The following is a 25,066-nucleotide window of genomic DNA, read 5'->3' as shown; positions in this document are numbered from 1 at the left end:
TAGTGTTGTTGTCTTCACTATTATTTAACAATGTAGAACATCGTAAAAAATAAAGAAAAACCCATGAATGAGTAGGTGTGTCCAAACTTTTGACTTGTTCTATAAATGACAATTGTTTTGGATCCATTTGACCTTATGAATGCTAGAAACAGATTTCAGCATAATGAAAAGCATGTAAGCATGACAGATATTTCAGCCTCTTTTCCACAGTGGAATATAAATAGTTTTTCATTCTAGGCCTACGGCTTCATAATTGTGGGGGGTGAAATTCAAAGACCCAAGCCAAGGCTGTATCTTATGGAAATCTGTGTGCACTGACCGTAGCACGGAACCTACCGACTTGATTTATACTGTCTAGAATGTTTTAATTATATTCCCAGGCTTTTCTTTTTTCATATGAAATATCACTATTGGAAGCCACTGTCAGTAAGACCCACATACATAATAATGGTCCCTTTCGTCTTAGTGTCCTTCAATTTGTAGCCAATTTTTTTTGCCTTACATCATTAGATTACTTTCTTTCTTCTGTCATGTCCCAGATAGCAATGAGGAATCAGCCCAGAAGCGGCCCTCTCCCGAAGGGTGGAATTTGTTTAATTGGCCCGGAATCAGGTGTCGGACTCGGCCCAGAATCAAAATAAATGACTGCCCAGAATCGGCCCAAGTACATCGGGCCGTTTCCATCTACCGGAATGCAGCCGACTTTGCCAGGCATCTCACCAGCATCCCCCGAGAAGCAGCCCGGTGCTAATTTAAATAAATGAATACAAAATTACAAGATTTAGTCATTTTAAATATTACTATTATACATTTTATGCATACAAATGATATCCATCCACCCCCCAAAAAAATATGTCGGAGGAAACACTGTACACCTGGTGACCGTGTCAGCGTGCATGCACCTGGCCCGCCACAGGAGTCGCTACAGCACGATGGGACAAGGACATCCCGGCCGGCCAAACTCTCCCCTAACTCGGACGACGCTGGGCCAATTGTGTGTCGCCTCATGGGTCTCCTGGTCGCGGCTGGCATGAGTATCGAACTAGCATCTATAGCAACGCAGTTTACACTGCGATGCGGTATCTGAGACCGCTGGGTCACTCGGGAGGCTCCCTCCACAAAGTCTTTAATGCCTTGCACAAAGTATCAAAATACTAATATACTACTTAAACAGGACAGTTAAAGAACTTAATTTAAATGTTTATTGTATTTTTTGATCACAGAAAATATGTGAAAATAAATAAATAATGAAATGTTATATAAAGCCCCAAGTAATACATTTGGGCCAGATAACTCACACCGGAATCGGCCCAAGCTCAATCCCGCATTCTAGCCATAAGTAATACTGCTGAAGGCGGCCCAGACTCTGCCGAGTCTGACTCTCAGCCGCGTGCCCCGACTCTCAGCCGAGTGCCCCGACTCTCAGCCGAGTGCCCCGACTCTCAGCTGGAATCGGCACACATCCGCTGTGCTAGCTGGGGTTCGTGTGGTTGTTCGTCAGAGTCGCCAGTAATAGTGGATAATATTAGGTGAATGTTTGAGACATGTAGTCTATTTGAGTCATTATGGAACCAAGATCACACATAGCAGTTTAATGTACTGGAGACCCTATTGAATGAAAACTCCACCAGAGGAGTTGGCCTGCAAGTGGGAGGATTTTCAGCAGTTGAATTACGTTTATTCAGTGCATGCAAGGGAGCCACACCTGCACAGCCCATAACGTACTTGTATAAGGTAAGTCTGAGTAGTGCTTTAAATCAAAATGTGATTTTTTTTTATTGATTTCCTACGTCTGAATCGGGCCCTTACTGAAGAGCTGAACACAAACAGTTTTGAGGAATTTAAACGGACAGGATGGCACAAAGAACAGGCATATGAGGACAAATCGGAGAGCTAGAACCAAAGGGTGTGAAAATCTGCGATGATGCCTATTCTCATGCCTGTTCCCACAAAGATCTTCAAATGTCCTCTTTAAATACCTTGCATGGCCAAATCTATCCTGTAAATAAACACATCGTTATTACTTTGGTGAATCAAATAAGAGGTTTAGAGGAGAAAAAAAGGAAACACTTCAGCCTGGGTGCCAGTCTGAAAGAGAGCAGAAACAGACTGGTACCCAGGCTAGAAACACTTGCCCTCTCCCCTCCAACAGGTGATTTTCCCTCCTACATTCTCCTCTTCCCTCAGGTACTGTGGCCTACCTGAAGAAGGCGTACATCACCAGGGCGTTCCCACCAACCCCTACTGCTCCAATCACCACGACAAAGCAGGCCACGATGTAATGAGCGTGGTCTGGCACATCCACCTTCCGGAAGAAACCTCGGTCCATGTTGTCCATGCCTGACATGCCTGGGACAAAGAGAGAAGCAGACCTGACTCAGTCCATATGAACAACGTAATGGACAATACAACACCTTCACTAAACCACTTTCACCACAGAGCTCTCCCTCTCTTTCACAACATCTGTCTCTGTCTCTCTCTCTCTCTCTCTGTCTCTCGCTCTCTCTCTGTCTGTCTGTTTATTACATAACTGTCTTCCATGGTTTGCCTTGGCTCTATGATATCAGTAGTAAGCATTGACTGTTTTCCATCCGATAGAGGATGGAACAAGGTAGTAAGACAACAGCTCTCAGAATGAATCCAAACATCATATCTGACCTCCCATCATCCTCCAGGTGAAATGTGTCCTGTGGTTCAGATATTGATCCCTTCCAAGTAGAGCCTTGTGGCTGAGCTGCTGAGGTGTAGTCAACATACTGTAGCTCTGCCCAGACAGGGGTTCCTTACTCATTGGTGTGAAAGCATTGATTGGCTGCAAACCACTGCACAACAATAACAATCAAAAACCTTTAGTTATCATGGATCTAAGTGCTTGTGACAAGCAACCATTTGGAAAGATAATTTAGGAGAGACTGCACATACTATGAACAAAACTTCATGTTTGGGCATTTTTGTCTTATAAAAGTTTGTTACTTTTGGTGATAAAATCATTCAATATGTGAAATCATAGACTTATGAAGTCATATACTATTTACTTTAATGCAGCCTTTTTTTGTCACTGTTAATAAATTATAATATTAATCACTGGGTTATGTCCATCCATAAAGCGAATGATTAAAGGAAGTGATTAAGCGGTGGCATTTTGTGATGATGAATATAGCCATGCAGACCCTGCAGTGTGTTGGCTTGGCTCTGGTTGACCGCAACCCCATGGAGGTACTGATTATAAGAGGATTTGTTTATTTATGTTAATGTGATCAAATCAAGACTGCCCAAAGAGTCACGCAATGTAAAGCCATGTCTAGGGTTGGGGAGTAACGGATTACATGTAAGGGATTACAAAAAAAAGGGTAACTACGTTACCAGCAAAAAATATTTTAATCAGAGTACAGATCATTTTGAAAAACTAGATGATTACTTCGAGGATTACTTACTTTACTAAATTCCGAAAGGATGTTAGCGAGAGAAAAAAAATCATTGACACTTCTCTGTTTTCTCAATGACATTCAAATCACTATTGAAAAAAGGCTCAACTTTAAATTTATACCACCTGAGCGAGTCTGACCACAAGCCATAGACCACTTAGATGACACCAATGTGTTTGATGGATCAGGGGAAAAGAGCAAGCTTCAGTCCAAGATATGTCTTCCAATGGTGCGACTGCTGTCGGCATCCAATTTGAATAAACGCTTGGAGGTCAGGATGACAGCAGTGGTGTAGTCTACGGCGATACGGATATCACTTATCATTGCTATCTACATAGCACATTGATGTGAATCACACTGCTGCTCTCTCATTCAGCTATCTGCTCCTTATGGATTGTGGTTGTTGTGGATCGCTGTTCACAAATCTAACTGTGTATTTGAACCCAATAATGGTTGAACTCAAGAAGTTTGAACTACCTATCAATCATTGTTTTTGAAACCAGTGGACAGCCAGTGAAAAATACGCTCTTGCAACTGCTGCATAGTGCAGATCCCAGCCAATGGAACAAAAGTGGGGTGTTCAATCTAATTCATTCTGATAAAAACAAAATCCATAGGCTTAATGGACACATGCTCAAACTCGCACACTTATGATAGACTTAAAGGGGCAATCTGTAGTTGCTACATACATTTTTGGACTTATAAATTATACATATAGAGTGGGGCAAAAAAGTATTTAGTCAGCCAATTGTGCAGGTTCTCCCACTTAAAAAGATGAGAGAGGCCTGTAATTTTCATCATAGGTACACTTCAACTATGACAGACAAAATGAGAAGGAAAAAAAAATCCAGAAAATCACATTGTAGGATTTTTAATGCATTTATTTGCAAATTATGGTGGAAAATAAGTATTTGGTCAATAACAAAAGTTTATCTAAATTCTTTGTCATATAACCTTTGTTGGCAACGTTTCACAAGGTTTTCACACACTGTTGCTGGTATTTTGGCCCATTCCTGCATGCAGATCTCCTCTAGAGCAGTGATGTTTGGATGGATCATTGTCATGCTGAAAGACCCAGCCACGTTTCATCTTCAATGCCCTTGCTGATGGAAGGAGGTTTTCACTCAAAATCTCACGATACATGGCCCCATTCATTCTTTCCTTTACACGGATCAGTCGTCCTGGTCCCTTTGCAGAAAAACAGCCCCAAAGCATGATGTTTCCACCCCCATGCTTCACAGTAGGTATGGTGTTCTTTGGATGCAACTCAGCATTCTTTGTCCTCCAAACACAACGAGTTGAGTTTTTACCAAAAAGTTATATTTTGGTTTCATCTGACCATATGACATTCTCCCAATCTTCTTCTGGATCATCCAAATGCTCTCTAGCAAACTTCAGACGGGCCTGGACATGTACTGGCTTAAGGGGAAAGTAATTTAAAAGTAACTGAATGTAATCAGATTACGTTACTGAGTTTGGGAAATCCAAAAGATATGTTACTCATGACAGTTTTGGAAAGGTAACTGGTAATTGTAACGGATTACATTTAGAAAGTAACATACCCAACCCTGGCCATGCCCCCTCCCTTAATGTGTAGCCATTCAGCTAGTAGAGCAGAGTGGTGTGGGTGAGCACCATTCAACTGCTGTTTATCTGACTGACTGACTGACTGACTGAAGCCCCCTCATCAGTGTGGCTGTCCAAGAGTGTTTCACAGTAATCTCAAGAGGCAATGGTTATTTTACTAATAGCGCAATCGGCACCTTTTGTTTGTATTTTAGAAGCCATGTGTTTCAGAAGCTCTCCAAAGATGTGTGTTTGGGGAGGTGGGCAGATGCGTCATGCCCAAATGGGGCACAGGGGCACGCGCCCCCTCAGATCTGTCCTGTTTATTAAAAATATTTTTGTTGTTGTTTCTCTGTAATATTACTATCCACCTAGCAAATTTATGAAGTTGGCTTTAGCTAGCCCAGATAGGTTCCCAATCTCCCAACTTCATAACTTACAACCAATAAGCTATTTGAGGCTGTCAAATTAGAGTAGCTAGCTTGGCTAACTAGCTTAGCTGGCATGCCTGCTGGGAAGGTTGGTAGCAAGCAATTACTAAACAATTACTAACCAGATGCCTCACGTCCTCAACTGGCAGCTTCATTAAATAGTACCTGCAAACAACCAGTCTCAACATCAACAGTGTAGAGGCGACCCCGGGATGCTGGCCTTCTAGGCAGAGTTGCAAAGAAAAGCCATATCTCAGACTGGCCAATAAAAATAGAAGATTAAGATGGGCAAAAAAACACAGACACTGGACAGAGGAACTCTGCCTAGAAGGCCAGCATTCCGGAGTCGCCTCTTCACTGTTGACATTGAGACGGGTGTTTTACGGGTACTATTTAATGAAGCTGCCATTTGAGGACTTGTGAGGCGTCTGTTTCTCAAACTAGACACTCTAATGTACTTGCCCTTTTGCTCAGTTGTGCACCGGGGCCGCCCACTCCTCTTTCTATTCTGGTTAGAGCCAGTTTACGCTGTTCTGTGAAGGGAGTAGTACACAGCATTGTACGAGATCTTCAGTTTCTTGACAATTTCTCACATGGAATAGCTTCCATTTCTCAAGAATAGAGAATAGACGAACGAGTTTCAGAAGAAAGTTATTTGTTTCTGGCCCTTTTGAGCCTGTAATCAAACCCACAAATGCTGATGCTACAGATACTCAACTAGTCTAAACTAGTCAGTTTTATTGCTTCTTTAATCAGTACAACAGTTTTCAGCTGTGCTAACATAATTGCAAAAGGGTTTTCTAATGATCAATTAGCCTTAGCTAACACAACATGCCATTGGAACACATGAGTGATGGTTGCTGATAATGGGCCTCTGTAGGCCTCCATTAAAACTCAGCCATTTCCAGCTACAATAGTAATTTACAACATTAACAATGTCTACATTGTATTTCTGATCAATTTGACGTTATTTTAATGGACAAAAAAATAGCTTTTCTTTCAAAAACAAGGACATTTCTAAGTGACCCCAAACTTTTGAACGGTAGTGTGTGTATATATATATACAATACCAGTCAATAGTTTGGACACACCTACTCATTCAAGGCTTTTCTTTATTTAGACTATTTTCTACATTGTAGAATAATGGTGAAGACATCAAAACTGTGAAATAACACATATGGAATCATGTAGTATCGAAGAAAAGTGTTAAACAAATCAAAATAAGTCATTAAGATGGCGCTGGAGAAGAAGGCAGACGTTTTATGTGCCCCCAGCCGATTGTGTTTTTTTTGTTAATTTATTTGCAACTTATTTTTTTACTTATTTTGTACATAATGTTGCCGCTACCGTCTCTTATGACCGAAATTAAGTTCTAGACATCAGGACTGCGATTACTCACCACAGACTAGCAGAATCCTTTTTTTCATTTCATGACTCGACGCAAATGATATACTGCTTCCTCGGGAACAGGCCCCGATCCCTGTGACCTGCGTGAAGAGGAGGTTGAGAAAGAGGGGCTGAAGGTCGGGTTGCCTTCTGAGAATTCATAGGCGATCGAATAAACCCCCACTTCCCTCCATTCTGCTAGCAAACATGCAATCTTTGGAGAATAAAATCGACGAGTTACGCGGAAGATTAAACTACCAATGGGACATTAAAAACTGTAACATCTTAAGCTTCACAGAGTCGTATCTGAACAACGACAATATCAACATATAGCTGGCTGGTTATACGAGTAGAAGAACAGCGGCGTCTGGTAAGACAAGGGGTGGCGGTCTTGGTATTTTTGTAAACAACAGCTGGTGCACGATATCTAAGGAAGTCGCGAGCTATTGATCGCCTGAGGTAGAGTTTCTCATGATAAGCTGTAGACCACACTACCTACCGAGAGAGTTTTCATCTGTATTCTTTGTAGCTGTTTACATATCACCACAGTCAGAGGCTGGCAGTAAGACAGCATTGAATGAGCTGTATTCCATCATAAGCAAACAAGAAAATGCTCACCCAGAGGAGGCACTCCTAGGAGCTTGGGACTTTAACGCAGGGAAACTTAAATCAGTTTGACCACATTTCTATCAGCATTTTAAATATGCAACCAGAGGGGAAAAAAACTCTACCTATACTCCACACACAGCATACAAAGCTCTCCCTTGCCCTCCATTTGGCAAATCTGACCATAATTCTATCCTCCTGATTCCTGCTTACTAGCTAAAATTAAAGCAGGAAGCAACAGTGACTAGAGCAATAAAAAAGTGGTCAGAGGAAGCAGATGCTAAGCTACAGGACTGTTTTGCTAGCACAGACTGGAATATGTTCTGGGATTCCTCCGATGGCATTGAGGAGTACACCACATCAGTCATTGGCTTCATCAATAAGTGCATCGATGACGTCATTCCCACAGTGACCATACATACAAAGCCCAACCAGAAGCCATGGATTACAGGCAGCAACCGCACTCAGCTAAAGGCTAGAGCTACCGCTTTCAAGTGACAGAAGCCTACCAGATGAGCAAAACTACTTCTATGCTTGCTTCGAGGCAAAAACACTGAAACATGCATGAGAGCACCAGCTGTTCCGGAAGACTGTGTGATCACGCTCTCCGCAGCCGATGTGAGTAAGACCTTTAAACAGGTCAACATTCACAAGGCCGCAGGGCCAGACAGATTACCAGGAGGTGTACAGCGAGCATGCGCTGACCAACTGGCATGTGTCTTCACATTTTCAACCTCTCTCTGTCCGAGTCTGTAATACCAACATGTTTTAAGGAGACGACCAAAGTCCCTGTGCCCAAGAACACTAAGGTAACCTGCTTAAATGACTACCTACCCGTAGCACTAACGTCTGTAGCCATGAAGTGCTTTGAAAGACTGGTCATGGCTCACATCAACACCATCATCCCAGAAACCCTAGACCCACTCCAATTTGCATACTGCCGTAATAGATCCACAGAGGATTCAATCTATACTGCACTCCACGCTGCCCTTTCCCACCTGGACAAAAGCAACACCAATGTGAGAATGCTATTCATTGACTAGAGCTCAGCTTTCAACACCATAGTGCCCTCAAAGCTCATCAATAAGCTACGGACCCTGGGATTTAACACCTCCCTCTGCAACTGGATCCTGGACTTCCTGATGGGTTGCCCCCAGGTGGTAAGGGTAGGTAACAACACATCCGCCACACTGATCCTCAAAATAGAGACCCCTCATGGGTGCGTGCTCATTCCCCTCCTGTACTCCCTGTTCACTCATGACTGCCGGCCAGGCACGACTCCAACAGCGTCATTAAATTTGCGACGAGACGAGTCAGCCTATAGGGAGGAGGTCAGAGACCTGGCCATGTGGTGCCAGGACAACAACCTCTCTCTCAATGTGATCAAGACAAAGGAGATGATTGTGGACTACAGGAAAAGGAGGACCGAGCACGCCCCCATTCTCATCGACAGGGCTGCAGCGGAGCAGGTTCAAGTTCCTTGGTGTCCACGTTACTAATAAACTAACATGGTCCAAGCACACCAAGACAGTCTTGAAAAGGGCAGAAAAAAAACTATTCCACCTCATGAGACTTGGCATGGCTCCTCAAAATGTTCTACCGAGAGCATACCTGGTATGGCAACTGCTCGGTCTCCGACTGCAAGGCACTACAGAGGGTAGTACGAACGGACATTGGGGCTAAGCTTCCTGCCATCCACAACCTCTATACCAGGCGGTGTCAGAGGAAGGCCCTAAAAATGGTCAAAGACTCCAGCCACCCTAGTCATAGACTGTCCTATCTGCTACCGCATGGCAAGCGGTACCAGAGTGCCAAGTCTAGGTGCCCCCCCCTTCCCCCCACCGACCCCCTATTTACACCACTGCTACTCTCTGTTGTCATCTATGCATAGTCACTTTAATAACTCTACCTACATGTACATACTACCTCAACTAACCCCCGCACATTGACTCTGTATTGGTACCCCCTGTATATGGTCTCGCTATTATTATTTTACTGCTGATCTTTAATTACTTGTTACTTTTATCTCTTATTATTATCCATATGTTTTTGAAACTGCATTGTTGGTTAGGGGCTCGTAAGTAAGCATTTCACTGTAAGGTTGTATTCGCCGCATGTGACTAATACAATTAGATTTATTTGAAAATATATTTTAGTTTTTAGATTCTTCAAAGTAGCCACCCACACTCTTGGCATTCTCTCAACCAGCTACATGAGGTAGTCACCTGAAATGGATTTCAATTAACAGGTGTGCCTTGTTAAAGTTAATTTGTGGAATTTCTTTCCTTCTTCATGCATTTGAGCCAATCAGTTGAGTTGTGACAAGGTAGGGGTGGTATACAGAAGATAGCCATATTTGGTAAAAGACCAAGTCCATATTATGGCAAGAACAGCTCAAATGAGCAAAGAGAAATGACAGTCAAGAGAATTACTTTAAGTCATGAAGGTCAGTCAATCAGGAACATGTTCAAAACTTTGAAAGTTTCTTCAAGTGCCGTCGCAAAACCATCAAGCACAATGATGAAACTGGCTCTCATGAGGACTGCCACAGGAAAGAAACACCAAAAGATACCTCTGCTGCAGAGGATAGTTAATTAGAGTTAACTGCACCTCAGATTGCAGCCCAAATAAATGCTTCACAGAGTGCAATTAATAGACACATCTCAACATCAACTGTTCAGAGGAGACTGCATGAATCAGGCCTTCAGGGTTGAATTTCTGCAACGAAACCACTACTAAAGGACACCAATAATAAGAAGAGACTTGCTTGGGACAAAAAACACGAGCAATGGACATTAGACCGGTGGAAATCTGTCCTTTGGTCTGATGAGTCCAAATTTGAGATTTTTGGTTCCAACCACTGTGTCTTTGTGAGACGAAAGAGTAGGTGAATGGATGATCTCCGGATGTGTAGTCTCCACTGTGAAGTGTGGAGGAGGAGGTGTGATTGTGTAGGGGTGCTTTGCTGGTGACAGCGTCAATTATTTATTTAGAGTTCAAGGCACACTTAACCAGCATGTCTACCACAGCATTCTGCAGCGATACGCCATCCTATCTGGTTGCGCTTATCATTTGTTTTTCAACAGGACAATGACCCAACACACATCCAGGCTGCGTAAGGGCTATCTGACCAAGAAGGAGAGTGATGGAGTGCAGCATCAGATGACGTGGCCTCCACAATCACCCGACCTCAACCCAATTGAGATGGTTTGGGATGAGTTGGACCGCAGAGTGAAGGAAAAACAGCCAACAAGTGCTCAGCTTATGTGGGAACTCCTTCAAGACTGTTGGAAAAGCGTTCCAGGTGAAGTTGGGTGAGAGAACGTCAAGAGTTTGCAATGCTGTCATCAATGCAAAAGGTAACTTTGAAGAATCTAAAAATCTATTTTGATTTGTTTAACACTTTTTTGGTTACTACATGATTCCATATGTGTTATTTCATCGTTTTGATGTCTTCACTATTATTCTACAATGTAGAAAATAGGACAAGTAAAGAAAAACTTCTGTGTCCAAACTTTTGACTGGTTCTGTATATTATTATTTTTGTATTTTTTTTGTGTGTGCCTGCTTTTCATGTTATTTTAACATTAATACGTGTCACACAAAGTAATACTAAGTGTATGTTGTGTAGTAAGCTGTTAGTAGCCCATGTGCCTCACCCTAATAGTTTGGTCCCTTTCCCCCTCTTAACTTAGCCTACTGTTCTGACTTGGTGGTGCACACTGTTTTAGAGAAATGTAATCATTGAATATTGTAAGAGCTTTCATTTTCTGCTTATATGCCCCCTGTATTTATCCTACGGCTCTGACTTGGTGTACAGGGAGAATACTCTAAAAACGGCTCATGTTCTGAATTCTGTCGCTGTACATTTCAAAAGTGCTGAACAAATAGTTATATTGACTACATCCGTCCTAACGCACTCATTAATATCTTAATCAAAATGACGGATTACCTCTTATCTGCTCGTCGTTCCCTTATGCCATAGTTTCTATGTTTCAAATTGTCAGTAGAAAACACATTTGTTTAAGCAAGTCAGCCATTCCATTTATGTTTTTTATATTTTACATTTTTAACCTTTATTTAACAATGCATGTCGCAGGCAGTAAAGGACGCTGAATTAACTGTTTCGCTGCCAAATCCAATTTTATTGGTCACATACACATGATTAGCAGATGTTAATGCGAGTGTAACCAAATGCTTTTGCTTCTAGTTCCGACCATGCAGTAATATCTAACAAGTAATCCAACAATTTCACAACTACCTTATACACACAAGTGTAAAGGAATGAATAAGACATATGAGATGAGTAATGTAGGGTATGTAAACATTATATAAAGTGTAATTGTTTAAAGTGACTATTGATACATTTATTACATCCAATTTTTTTATTATTAAAGTGTCTAGAGATTTGAGTCAGTATGTTGGCAGCAGCCACTCAATGTTAGTGATGGCTGTTTTTCAGTCTCGGTCCCAGCTTTAGTGCACCTGTACTGACCTCGCCTTCTGGATGGTAGCGGGGTGAACAGGCAGTGGCTCGGGTGGTTGTTGTCCTTGATGCTCTTTCTGGCCTTCCTGTGACATCAGGTGGTGTAGGTGTCCTGGAGGGCAGGTAGTTTGCCCCCGGTTATGCATTGTGCAGACCTCACTACCCTCTGGAGAGCCTTACGGTAGTGGGTGGAGCAGTTGCCGTACCAGGTGGTACGGCAAAGTTTGTGAGTGTTTTCGGTGACAAGCCAAATTTCTTCAGAGGTTGAGGTTGAAGAGGAGCTGTTGCACCTTCTTCACCACGCTGTCTGTGTGGATGGACCATTTCAGTTTGACCGTGATGTGTACGCCGAGGAACTTAAAACTTTCCACCTTCTCCATTGCTGCCCCTTCGATGTGGATATAGGGGGTGCTCCCTCTGCTGTTTCCTGAAGTTCACGATCATCTCCTTTGTTATGTTGACGTTGAGTGAGAGGTTATTTTCCTGACACCACACTCTAAGGGCCCTGACCTCCTCCCTGTAGGCTGTCTCGTCGTTGTTGGTAATCAAGCCTACCACTGTAGTGTCGTCTGCAAACTAGATGATTGAGTTGGAGGTGTGCATGGCCATGCAGTCGTGGGTGAACAGGGAGTACAGGAGAGGGCTGAGAACGCACTCTTGTGGGGCCCCAGTGTTGAGGATCAGCGGGGTAGAGATGTTGTTTCCTACCCTCACCACCTGGGGGCGGCCCGTCAGAAAGTCCAGGACCCAGTTGCACAGGGCGTGGTCGAGACCCAGGGTTGACGTTGCTCTTAAATACAATAGTTCTTCCCAGCTGTATGTAATAAGACTTCAGATTTCCTTGGGTAACAGTGTAAGAAATAATACATAAAAAAACAAAATACTGCATAGTTTCCTAAAAACGCAAAGCGAGGCGACCGTCTCTGTCGGCGCCATTCTATTTGGGTAGAGGACTACTGAAAAAGACAAGGCTCTGCTGATATCCAGGTGTAACGGTGGGAAGGATTCACTCCATGGTGCTGAAAAGAAAGCTCTGCTGTTGGGACAGCTTTATGTAGCCCCAAACAGTTTCTGGGCACCGTTTGTCACAGTTTTAGTGCAATTAATGCATTGTTTAGTGTTGTGTTGTGTAGGGGCTTTGCTGACATATTTTTCCCCACCAAGATTTACATGCCAAAATCGCTACTGCCTACACTACTATATACGCTCATCTGCCAGTTTATTAGGTACACCCATCGCGTACCGGGTCGGACTTCTCTTTTGCCTCCAGAACATCCTGAATTCTTTGGGAATGGATTATACAAGTCTGAAACTTTATTTTCTCAATTGGTATTAAGGGACCTAATGTGTGCCAGGAAAACATTCCCCACACCAGTACATCACCATCACCAGACTGTACCAGGCAGGATGATTCCATGGACTCATGCTTTACGCCAAATCATGCCATCAGCATGACGCAACAGGAACCGGGATATGTCGGACCAGGTGATGTTTTTACACTCTTCAATTGTCCAGTGTTGGTGATCATGTGCTCATTGGAGCCGTTTCTTGTTTTTAGCTTATAGGAGTGGAACCCGGTGTGGTCTTCTGCTGAAATAGCCCATCCGTGACAAGGACAAGGATTTTGCGGTCCGAGATGCCATTCTGCACACCACTGTTATACTGTACCGTTATTTGTCTGTTTGTGGCCCGCATGTTAGCTGGTACGATTCTTGCCATTTTCCTTCAACCACAGGACTGCTGCTGACTGGATGTTTTTTTCACACCATTGTCAATAAACTGTCGATACTGTCGTGCGTGAAAAGCTCTTGAGGGGAGCCGTTTCTGAGATATTGGATCCGGCACGCCTGGCACTGACGATCATACTACGCTCAAAGTCACTTAGGTCACTTGTTTTGCCCATTCTAACGTTCAATCGAACAGTAAGTGAATGCCACGATGCCTGTCTGCCTGCCTTATATAGCAAGCCACAGCCATGTGACTCACTGTCTTTAGCAGCGATCCATTTTCGTGAACGGGGTGGTGTACCTAATAACCTGTCCAGTGAGTTTTGGTAAACCAAAACATAAATATAGAAAAAAGGAGTTGCCTGGTAATGTGTATGTAAAATAGAAATTGTGTGAGCAATAATATCAGTGAAGACCACCACCTCTTCCAGGGAAATAGGAGACACTACATTTCCCTCAGTCAGAATAATTATCTCTAAACCAATTTGGGATGGGGTGAAATGTTAGTGCCTGGGAATACAATTTAAAGTTTGGTACGGGTAGTCCTCCTATTTCTTTCTCTCTTTGTAAGTGTGTTCATTTTATCCGGGATCGTTTACCTTGCCATACACAGTGAAACCGCACTATACATTTTATCCCAGTAGCCAGAAGGGGGAACCATGGGAAGCATTGAATTACAGAAATTAAGCTGTGGCAATATATACATTTTGACAATAGATATTCTTCTTATTAATGCAACTGGGATATTATTCCATCTACTGTGGTCAGATTTAATTGATTTTAGCGTTCTGTTAAAATTTCTGCCAATGGTTTTATCTAAGAAAGGAAATATATCTACTCCCAAATATTTAAAATGGGAAACGATTGGGATTCCATAAGTAGAGATGGAGTCCTCCATCTGGGTCTTGAGAGGCATAGGGCTGATTTGGTTGAATCCATTTTAAAAGTTAGGTAGCTATGATCCTTAATGTGTTTGGGAGTTATTGAGATACATTGTCTAGATATAGCAAAATATTGTCTGTGTACAAATAATGAGATTAAGTAGATTCTCAGGAAATTTGTGTTATTTCCTTCGATTCATGAATTGCCTGGGCCAGGGGTTCCATGGAGTATATATAAACAGAAACATATTCAAATTACAAGTCAACTGAACATTTTTTATATATTTACAATCAGCCACTTGCTGCTATTTTATTTACTTGCACAACGTGTTGCTTTTTCTATATCTGCCCACATTGACCGAAAAACATAACATATTACAAAACCCCATCTGTTACAACACTGAACACAGTGAGTGATGGTCTGGCTCAAGTGTGTCACATCAATTCAGGGCTCCATGCTGTGCTCATTGATGTTGCAGCACATCTCTACACTCAGGTTGACGTCAGAGACATTTTCTATCACCTTGACACCTTCCTCCTGCTCCTCCTCCTCAAAACAAAACATTAGCAAGCCAGTCTATATCCCAGGCTAAAGATAAAATCAAAACATTTAGCAAGCCAGTCTAAAACCCAGGCTAAAGATAAAAACCAAAACATTTAGCGAGCCGGTCTAAAACCCAGGCTAAAGGTAAACCAAAACATTTAGCGAGCCAGTCTAAAACCCAGGCTAAAGGTAAAACAAAAACATTTAGCTAGCCAGTCTAAAACCCAGGCTAAAGATAAACCAAAACATTTAGCTAGCCAGTCTAAAACCCAGGCTAAAGGTAAAACAAAAACATTTAGCTAGCCAGTCTAAATCCCAGGCTAAAGATAAAACCAAAACATTTAGCAAGCCAGTCTAAAACCCAGGCTAAAGGTAAACCAAAACATTTAGCGAGCCAGTCTATATCCCAGGCTAAAGGTAAACCAAAACATTTAGCGAGCCGGTCTAAAACCCATGCTAAATGTAAACCAAAACATTTATCAAGCCAGTCTATATCCCAGGCTAAAGGTAAACCAAAACATTTAGCGAATCAGTCTATATCCCAGGCTAAAGATAAAACCAAAACATTTAGCGAGCCAGTCTATATCCCAGGCTAAAGGTAAAACCAAAACATTTAGCAAGCCAGTCTAAAACCCAGGCTAAAGGTAAACCAAAACATTTGTTGAGCCAGTCTAAAACCCAGGCTAAAGGTAAACCAAAACATTTTTCGAGCCAGTCTAAAACCCAGGCTAAAGGTAAATCAAAACATTTAGCGAGCCAGTCTATAACCCAGGCTATTGTTTTGTGTAACTTGTGTGCACGTCTGTGGGTTACATGTTTCCCATTTTGTGGGTTTTGATGGACAGTTTAAGTCCCCGTGTTTGGGGCGTTTGTTTTGTTGTGCGCCCTGTGTTTTCGTGGGGTTGGCTTATGTTCGCCATTTTGTGCATTAAATTAGCACTACCCTGAACTCTCTGCTTCCTGCGCCTGACTTCTCACCCACTACACCCAGAACGTTACAAAACCAAAACATTTAGCGAGCCAGTCTAAAACCCAGGCTAAAAGTAAACAACAACAACTGAGTACTTCTTTGAAAGAAAGTCTGTATTTGTTTGAAGAAAATATTCACATGTAAAAGTTTAATTCTGTTTCAATTGAATTGTGTTATAAAACATATTTTACGAACTTTCTGTTGCATGACAGTGGGCAGAGTATGTGTATTCTCACTGAAAGGCAAATAAAATAATGCAGTTGAAAGCAGAATGTACTGTGCTTTAAACATGACTTGTCATTTTACTGGGGTTGGTGTTAAACTTGAAGCAAATTGATTAGATCAGTGGGAAACAAGCAGGAGTACTAGGACCCCTGGGGGTACTTGGCCTATACATAGGAGGTACTTGAGAAGACTCATGAGATCATAGGCCTACTGGTAAAATGCACATGAGGGGATGCTTCAGGGGTATTCTGGACAGGGGCTAAATTCATTTGGTTGTACAGTAACTGAAAAAAGCTGAATATATCTATGATCCTAAATGCATTTGGGAGCAATTGAGATACATTGTCTAGATATAGTAAAATATTGTCTGCGTATAATGTGAAGTAGATCAGTAGATTTAAAGGAAATGTATGTTATTTCCTTCGCTTGATGAACTTCCTGGGCTAGCGGTTCCGTGGATAACAAAAATATCAAAGGCGAAATTAGATCGCCCTGTCTGCTGCTTCTAGTGATTCCGAATGGAGCACAGCAGATATTTCCATTATGTTCCAAGACAGACCAGAGATATGACCATGATAGATATCCAAAGTTTTTTCTGCATCGAGAGATAATACAGCTCAAGGAGCTGTTGTTTCTGATGAAGCATTTAAGACATGTAATTATCCACTCCCCCTCTATGGCACTCGAGGGCACCAAGCGGCCCATCATTACGCACACCTGTCACCATCGTTATGCGCATCAGCGCTTCATGAGACTCACCTGGACTCTATTACTTTATCGATTGCCTCCCCTATATCTGTCACTTCCTCAGTTTCTTCCTCATGTCTGCCTTAATGTCGTTTTATTCCCCGTCCAGACGCTGTCCTTGATTTGTTTCATGTCCGTAATTGATTAAATATCCACTCCCTGTACTTGCATCTGGTCTCCCAGAGTCTGTCCTTACAGTAATAGTTGGTGGAGGTTATCCGAAAATAAATGTTTTTTAACAAACCCGCTTTTGTCCGTGTGGGCCAATTTGGGTAATTAAGTCTCGAGACAGGACAACAACATTTTGGAAAACAGTTTTATATCTGTGTTTATCATAAGGGGTTATAGTGAGAACAGAGGGTGGCATCCTTAACTTTTTAAAATAAAAGCGAAATTAGTGCTGTATTCACGTCTTTCCAAAATTAACCTTTGTGAATGGCTGTATTCATCATTTCGAACAATAGTGGACCTTATTTATTTAAAAAAATGAAATTTGCCTTTATTCATGCTATCCAATGCCCTTTTGAGTTGAGAGAGATTTGGGCTCACAGCGATGTGACTTCTTCTGTTGAGAGAAGAGGAGTTCTTAATTATTTTAGAAAGGACTTATTCTGGCTTGGTGTGGATTTACAATCAGAGATGTACAGTTTTTTAATAATATTTGATTGATTCATTTGGGTTCTGACAGTAATTCCCCTGTTTTAGATTCAATGGTTACTATATCAGCTAACTGCTCATTACTGCGAAGTTTGTTGGCCAATAAACGACTAGGACGATTACCATGTAAGTAATGGCTGAGTCTAACTCGATGGATGGTAAATTCTTCTTTATGTCTCATCAATAAATTAAGTTCTGTCTTGATTTTGAAAAGAGTAAATGGTCTGAAAAGAGTGTATTGAGAACGCTCTAACACAGTTAACGACATTTCCATTTCAGATGTATTTTTTAATTGCAATTTATTCAACCAGGTGCAAATGCAGCTTCACAATTTTGTATAAAACTTTAGTGGCATCCCATAGAATCCAGGGGTCGACTGAATTTTGATTGATCATTATGAATTAATTTAGTTACATTTCAAATTAATCCGAATGTAGGATTTTGTAGTAATGAAAGGTTGAAATGTCATCTTGTGGCTCTTTTAGTAGATTCTAAGATTTGAAGTTGGCAGCTGTTTGTGTGGTGATCAGACAAGCTCATACTAAGTCAGATTTCTATTTTCTTGATTAAAGAAAATACAGGTGTAGATAATTGAATGAAATCGATTTGCGAGAACGTCTCCTTTGCTCTAAGATGATGTGCTTGCCAGGCATCAATGATGTTGTAATCAGAGAGTATACAGTATGCTGGAGAGCCTTGGTTGCATGTGTACGGGAGTTATTAGATTTGTCTTGCACGTCCAAAATGTCGTTAATGTCTGTCCGTATAACCAGATGGAATTCAGTTAATTATAACAATATGGTGTTCAGAGAAACGGATTAGGATCATATGAATCATATGAATTTGGAGCATACAGGCTATAGTAGTAGGTGCCAGGCGCACCGGTTTGAGTGTGTGAAGAAGTGCAAGGCTGCTGGGTTTTTCACGCTCAACAGTTTCCTGTGTGTATCAAGAATGGTCGACCACCCAAAGGACATCCAGCCAACTTGACACAACTGTGGGAAGCAATTGGAGTCAACATGGACCAGCATCCCCGTGGAACGCTTTCGACACCTTGTAGTGTCCGTGCCCCGACGAATTGAGGCTGTTCTGAAAAAAGGGGGTGCAACTCAATATAAGGAAGGTGTTCATAATGTTTTTTTGTACACTAACTGTATATATTTGTTTAGGGCTTATGTTATTCATAAATAATCAAGTGAAACACAATAAGTAAGCATTTACCCATTCAGACTTGTACATTTAAGTTAGTAGACTTGATGACATATGGTGGGTAATAAAAGAAAAGGAGAAAAGTAGGCGAGATATAACAACTGATATGCAAGCCTAAACAGTCAAATGGATGGCTGTACCTCATTATTATTATTAGCAATATGGTTTAAATGACCATAAACATAAATGTACCCTAAATTTGTATTTAGGTGCTCTGTACTACATTTTAAGTGGCGTAAAGGGAAGGGGACACTGATCAACAGGAAGAAGAAATAAGGAATTGTGTGGTAGCCCATACAGGACTGGCCATCTATCCTAAACAGTCGTACAATAAAAAATAGCAGGGGAATAGCTTCCAATTTATATTGCCATATTTAGGCCACACATGGATGCAATGTGCTGTATCCCAACAATGAAGCAGCCCCAGTCTGTATGACACTTCAATATATTGTTCATTAATTGAAGTGGAGTCCTTATTGTCTAGATGTCCTGGATCATAGGCAATATAGTAAGAAGGAAGTCCAATGTTCAGCAATAATAGTATTAATAGTGTTCCTTTGACCCAAGCGAGGGGGTGTCCTCATCATTGTCTTATGCTGAGGGCAGCATCATAGCCATAGGCTAGGCTGTGTGGTTGTGCATGGATAGCATACCTGAATATTGAGCCAGTCAGATTGGGGTTAGCCTAGATCTGTCGGCTCGTTCCCATGTGTGTTGGGCTTGATGGGTTTCTCGAAGAAGAAATGTGAGCTTTATAATGGCCAGGGAATAGTGGAAATAGTCTAATTCAAATCATTCCAGACTTATTCAATGTATTCTTTTTTAGAAGGGATGCCCTGCAGTGTAGTGAATCAAAGAAAGTTTTACAGAATAAACATAGCTTTCAACTCGCAATACCGCAAACATTTTGAAGACAGATTTGATACGAGCTTCATCTTCAAATCACAAAATCCATCAATCCATCTATGTTAGCAGAGAGAAAATGACTGTGAACAAATCATAAATAAGTCAATTGCACATACCTGTTGCCCTAGTGATGTCCTCCTCCTCCTGTTGAGTGTGTTAGTGTGGACTGGTGGAGATGGGGGACTTTGGCTGCGCAGCATGTATAGGAAGTGCTGGAGAGAGCAGACAGACTGGAGGTTTAAATGTTGTGTAAGGTTCTAGACCCCAGCCTCTCTCTCTCTCTAATTCCTGGGTTAGGTGGAGCCTGACGTTTGTTCAGATACTCTGATGATAATCACCCAAAGTTACAGGAATCAACTGCTCTGCTCTCCACGACTCTGCGCTCACCTCAGCCTCCTCTCAGCCAGCCAGTCAGCCAGCCAGCAGAAAGATTAACAGTGAGAGAGCAGGAAAGCAGCCACCCCCACCCCCAACTCCTCCCCTGCTTCCCTCCCTCCCCTGTCACTCTGCCCTCTGTTCTCACGCTGGTCATGTGTTACATTGATTTCCAATGTGCTTTTGGCAATATTTCTCATTGTTGCATGTAACCTTTAAATCTTAATTAGTTTTGGATTAGATTAGTTATTCACTTACTACGTAGACTTTGACTGAATTCCATGATGAGGACATTTGTGAGGAGTGCAGGTCTTGGCAGTGCTGCCAAGGAGAGGGGGTAGTCTGATCATGTTAGGCACAGGGACTACATTTCAGCAGGGGTCATTAAACTCGTTTTTCAACCACTCCACAAATTTCTTGTTAACAAACTATAGTTTTGTCAAGTCGGTTAGGACATCTACTTTGTGCATGACACAAATCATTTTTCCAACAATTGTTTACAGACAGATTATTTCACTTTTAATTCCCTGTATCACAATTCCAGTGGGTCAGATGTTTACATACACTAAGTTGACTCTGCCTTGAAACAGCTTGGAACATTCCAGAAAATAATGTCATGGCTTTAGAAGCTTCTGATCATAATTTGAGTCAATTGGAGGTGTACCTGTGGATGTATTTCAAGGCCTACCTTCAAACGCTGTGCCTCGTTGCTTGACATCATGGGAAAATCAAAAGAAATCAGCCGAGACCTCAGGAAAAAAATTGTAGACCTCCACAAGTCTGGTTCATCCTTGGGAACAATTTCCAAATGCCTGAAGGTACCACGTTCATCTGTACAAACAATAGTACGCAAGTATAAACACCATGGGACAACGTAGCCGTCATTCCGCTCAGGAAGGAGACGCGTTCTGTCTCCTAGAGATGAACGAACTTTGGTGCGAAAAGTGCAAATCAATCTCAGAACAACAGCAAAGGACCTTGTGAAGATGCTGGAGGAAACAGGTACAAAAGTATCTATATCCACAGTAAAACGAGTCCTATATCGACATAACCTGAAAGGCCGCTCAGCAAGGAAGAAGCCACTGCTCCAAAAACCCATAAAAAGCCAGACTACGGTTTGCAACTGCACATGGGGACAAAGATCGTACTTTTTGGAGAAATGTCTTCTGGTCTGATGAAACAAAAATATAACTGTTTGGCCATAATGACCAATCGTTATGTTTGGAGGAAAAAAGGGGAGGCTTGCAAGCTGAAGAAAACCATCCCAACTGTGAAGCACAGGGGTGGCAGCATCATGTTGTGTGGGTGCTTTGCTGCAGGAGGGACTGGTGCACTTCACAAAATAGATGGCACCACGAGGAAAGAAAATTAGGTGGATATATTAAAGCAACATCTCAAGACATCAGTTAAAGCTTGGTTGCAAATGAGTCTTCCAAATGGACAATGACCCCAAGCATACTTTCAAAGTTGTGGCAAAATGGCTTAAGGACAACAAAGTCAAGGTATTGGAGTGGCCATCACAAAGCCCAGACCTCAATTATATTTGTGGACAGAACTGAAAAAGCGTGTGCGAGCAAGGAAGCCTACACACCCGACTCAGTCACACCAGCTCTGTCAAGAGGAATAGGCCAAAATTCACCCAACTTATTGTGCAAAGCTTTTGGAAGGCTACCCAAAACGTTTGACCCAAGTTAAATAATTGAAAGGCAATGCTACCAAATACTAATTGAGTGCATGTAAACTTCTGACCCACTGGGAATGTGATGAAAGAAATAAAAGCTGAAAGAAATCATTCTCTCTACTATTATTCTGACATTTCACATTCTTAAAATAAAGTGGTGATCCTAACTGACCTAAGACAGGGAATTTGTACTGGCATTAAATGTCAGGAATTGTTTAAATGTATTTGGCTAAGGTGTATGTAAACCTTCGACTTCCAACTGTAAATCCTGTCTTCAACCTCTTTGCCATACCCAATATTCCTTGGTAACACAGTGATATAAAGTCGTTTCAAGTGGCTTAAAAGTACATTGACTACAGTTTTAGATTATGCCACTTTTATTTATTTGTATTTATGTATTTAACCTTTATTTAACTTGGCAAGTCAGTTAAGAACCAATTCTTATTTACACTGCACGGCCCCACTTACCCAGCATGACACAGGATCACAGAGTTGCAGACTGGTATCAGACTGACTGGGTCAAGCAACGCATGGAGGAACAGGTGCAACAGAGAAAACTGCTTTGGTCAATTACCTGAAGGCAGGACAGACAGGAGAGTATGTATTGAACGGCACCTGTAGCCCACTAAGGCTGTCTGGCTCTCAGCTAGATAGTATGAGCTTTATAAGCATACATGTTGTGTCATTGCGTTATGTAGGCTCAACAACATACTGTATCATTCCTAGACTACATTCTCCATTATATAACTACTGTAAATGCGGAACACCACCGATAATTCACTTCTAAACAGGCTGTTCTTCTCTCTAACTCTGCGTGCCTTAATCAGATCTGAGTGTACATAGAGCTCCAGGGCCCAAGGTACATGGAAGGTGAGAGCAGTGTGTCCCAGCTTGGCTTCCTTCCAGAGGGGAGTAGGGACCGAAGCGATCCAGCATGGGGATTCAGGGAGAATCAGCCCTTTTAAACCAGCATCAGGCCTGTTAAATGAGCAGCCATGTGTGAGGAAAGGTTAGTCCTGGGAGAGGAACAGATAAAAGCCTCCCCACTTTTATCAAGTCACGCCCAAGTGAGCAAGCAGCTGCCGTTCCACTCCCCAAGACCCTTTTCAGACCGCTTTGCTCAAAAACCAAAATACTAAACTCGATTATCCTGGGTTCACCACAGGTCAGAACTCGCTAAAGGGTGTAAAAAGAGTGCCTTCGCCACTTGTAAAAGAGATAGCAGGTTCACGATGTACAGGGTTTGTCAGGACACAAGAGACTGTGGATAAAGAAAGAAAGGTGTTATTTAAACTCCACCCCTGAGGACAGTAAAAACGGCTGAATTTTTGAGGGAATTTGATTTGTTGCAAATATAATATTTATCACCAGCTCCAGTGCTTTAGAATGTTCCATTCACAAAAATACCAATGCCACACTTTTTCCACAAAATAGTTTTTTTCCCCACTGGATGGCAAATACATTGCCTTCAGAAAGTATTCGTACCCCTTGACTTAGTACACATTTTGTTACGTTACAGCCCTATTCTAAAATGGACAAAATTAGAAATGTTCCTTATCAATCTGCACACAGTACCCCATAATGACAAAGAAAAACAGGTTTTTATTAAATAAGTATTCAGACCCTTTGCTATGACACTCAAAATTGAGCTCAGGTGCATCCTGTTTCCATTGATCATCCTTGAGATGTTTACACAACTTGATTGGAGGCCAACTGTGGTAAATTCAATTGATTGGACATGATTTGGAAAGGCACACACCTGTCTTTATAAGGGACCACAGGTGACAGTGCATGACAGAGCAAAAACGTCTACAGTATTGAAGGTCCCCAAGAACACAGTGGCCTCCATCATTCTTAAATAAAATAAGTTTGGAACCTCCAAGACTCTTCCTAGAGTTGGCCTCCCGGCCAAACTGAGCAATTGGGGGATTAATCTTGGTAAGGGCCAAGAACTAGATGTCGCCGACAGAAATGGTCTCCTCTCTTCGAGTTCTTAGGAAACTATGCAGTATTTTTTATTTTTTTACGTATTATTTCTTACATTGTTACCACAGTAAATCGTCTAGGCCCCTTTTTTCTCAATTTCCGCCTGAATGACGTGCCCAAAGTAAACTGCCTGTTGCTCAGGCCCTGAAGCCAGGATATGCATATAATTGGTACCATTGGAAATAAAACACTTTTTTTTGTAGAAATGTTAAAATAATGTAATAGAATATAACACAATAGATATGGTAGGAGAAAATCCAAAGAAAAACCAAACAGATTTTCTTTTTGAGAGAGAGACCATGCTCTTACAATGGAAAGTAGGGGCATACTGAATTCTAGCTCCCAGGATGCAATTCCTATGGCTTCCACAGGATGTCAGCAGTCTCTTCTTATTCCAAAACAAATAAGAAATATCAGTTTTAGTACAGGGACACAGTCTTGGAAATTCGTGTTTGGGCTCGCCTTGAAGACAAGATGCACCTGCTAAAACATGAACATGCTTCTTTCCGTAAGAAATATTATAGTTTGATTACATTTTAGGGTATCTGAGGAGTAAATAAAAATGTATTTTGACTTGTTGAAACAAAGTTTAGGGGTAGATTTTCGGATTCCTTTCTCTGCATGTTGAACGAGGGGATTACTCAAATCGATGGCGCCAACTAAACAGACTTTTTGGCATATAAAGAAAGATTTTATCTAACCAAACAACACTACATGTTAAAGCTAAGACCCTTTGGATGACAAATCAGAGGAAGATTTCCAAAAAGTAAGTGAATATTTTATTTATGAAACCTTTATGAAACCTTTATGAATTTTGTTTATGAAACCTGTGCCCGTGGAAAAATATTTAGATGTGGGGCGCCATCCTCAAACAATCACATGGCATGCTTTCGCTGTAATAGCTACTGTAAATCGGACAGTGCAGTTAGATTAACACAAACTTAAACTTTCAACTGATATGAGACACTTGTATGTACCTAAATGTTATGAATATTTATTTGAATTGCGCGCCCTCCAGTTTCACCGGAGCTGTCCCGCTAGCGGGATGCCTATCCCTTTAAGTCTTTTTACATACAACCGGGAAGAACTATTGGATATAAGAGCAACGTCAACTTACCAACATTACGACCAGGAATACGACTTTCTCAAAGTGGATCCTCTGTTTGGACCACCACCCAGAACAATGGAGCTAATTCCAGTAGGCGATCCAAAACAACGCCGCCGGAGAAGGGGCAGACGAAGCGGCCACCTGGCCAGG

At 41.8% G+C, this 25,066-nt stretch overlaps 1 protein-coding gene across 1 annotated transcript in view; it reads right to left on the bottom strand.

Annotated features, from left to right (window-relative positions):
- LOC139409991 (opsin 4xa) overlaps positions 1–2,347 on the bottom strand; it is a 50,571-nt gene extending 48,224 nt beyond the window's left edge. The window contains exon 1 of the mRNA XM_071155409.1: positions 2,202–2,347. Within this exon, the coding sequence (XP_071011510.1) occupies positions 2,202–2,347 (146 nt within the window). The remainder of the gene's footprint in view (positions 1–2,201) is intronic.
- Positions 2,348–25,066: the final 22,719 nt, after the last annotated feature.

Source organism: Oncorhynchus clarkii, chromosome 5 (assembly GCF_045791955.1).
Source record: "Oncorhynchus clarkii lewisi isolate Uvic-CL-2024 chromosome 5, UVic_Ocla_1.0, whole genome shotgun sequence".
In the NCBI taxonomy this organism is placed as follows: Eukaryota; Metazoa; Chordata; class Actinopteri; order Salmoniformes; family Salmonidae; genus Oncorhynchus; species Oncorhynchus clarkii.
This window is presented reverse-complemented; position numbering and strand designations above follow the sequence as displayed.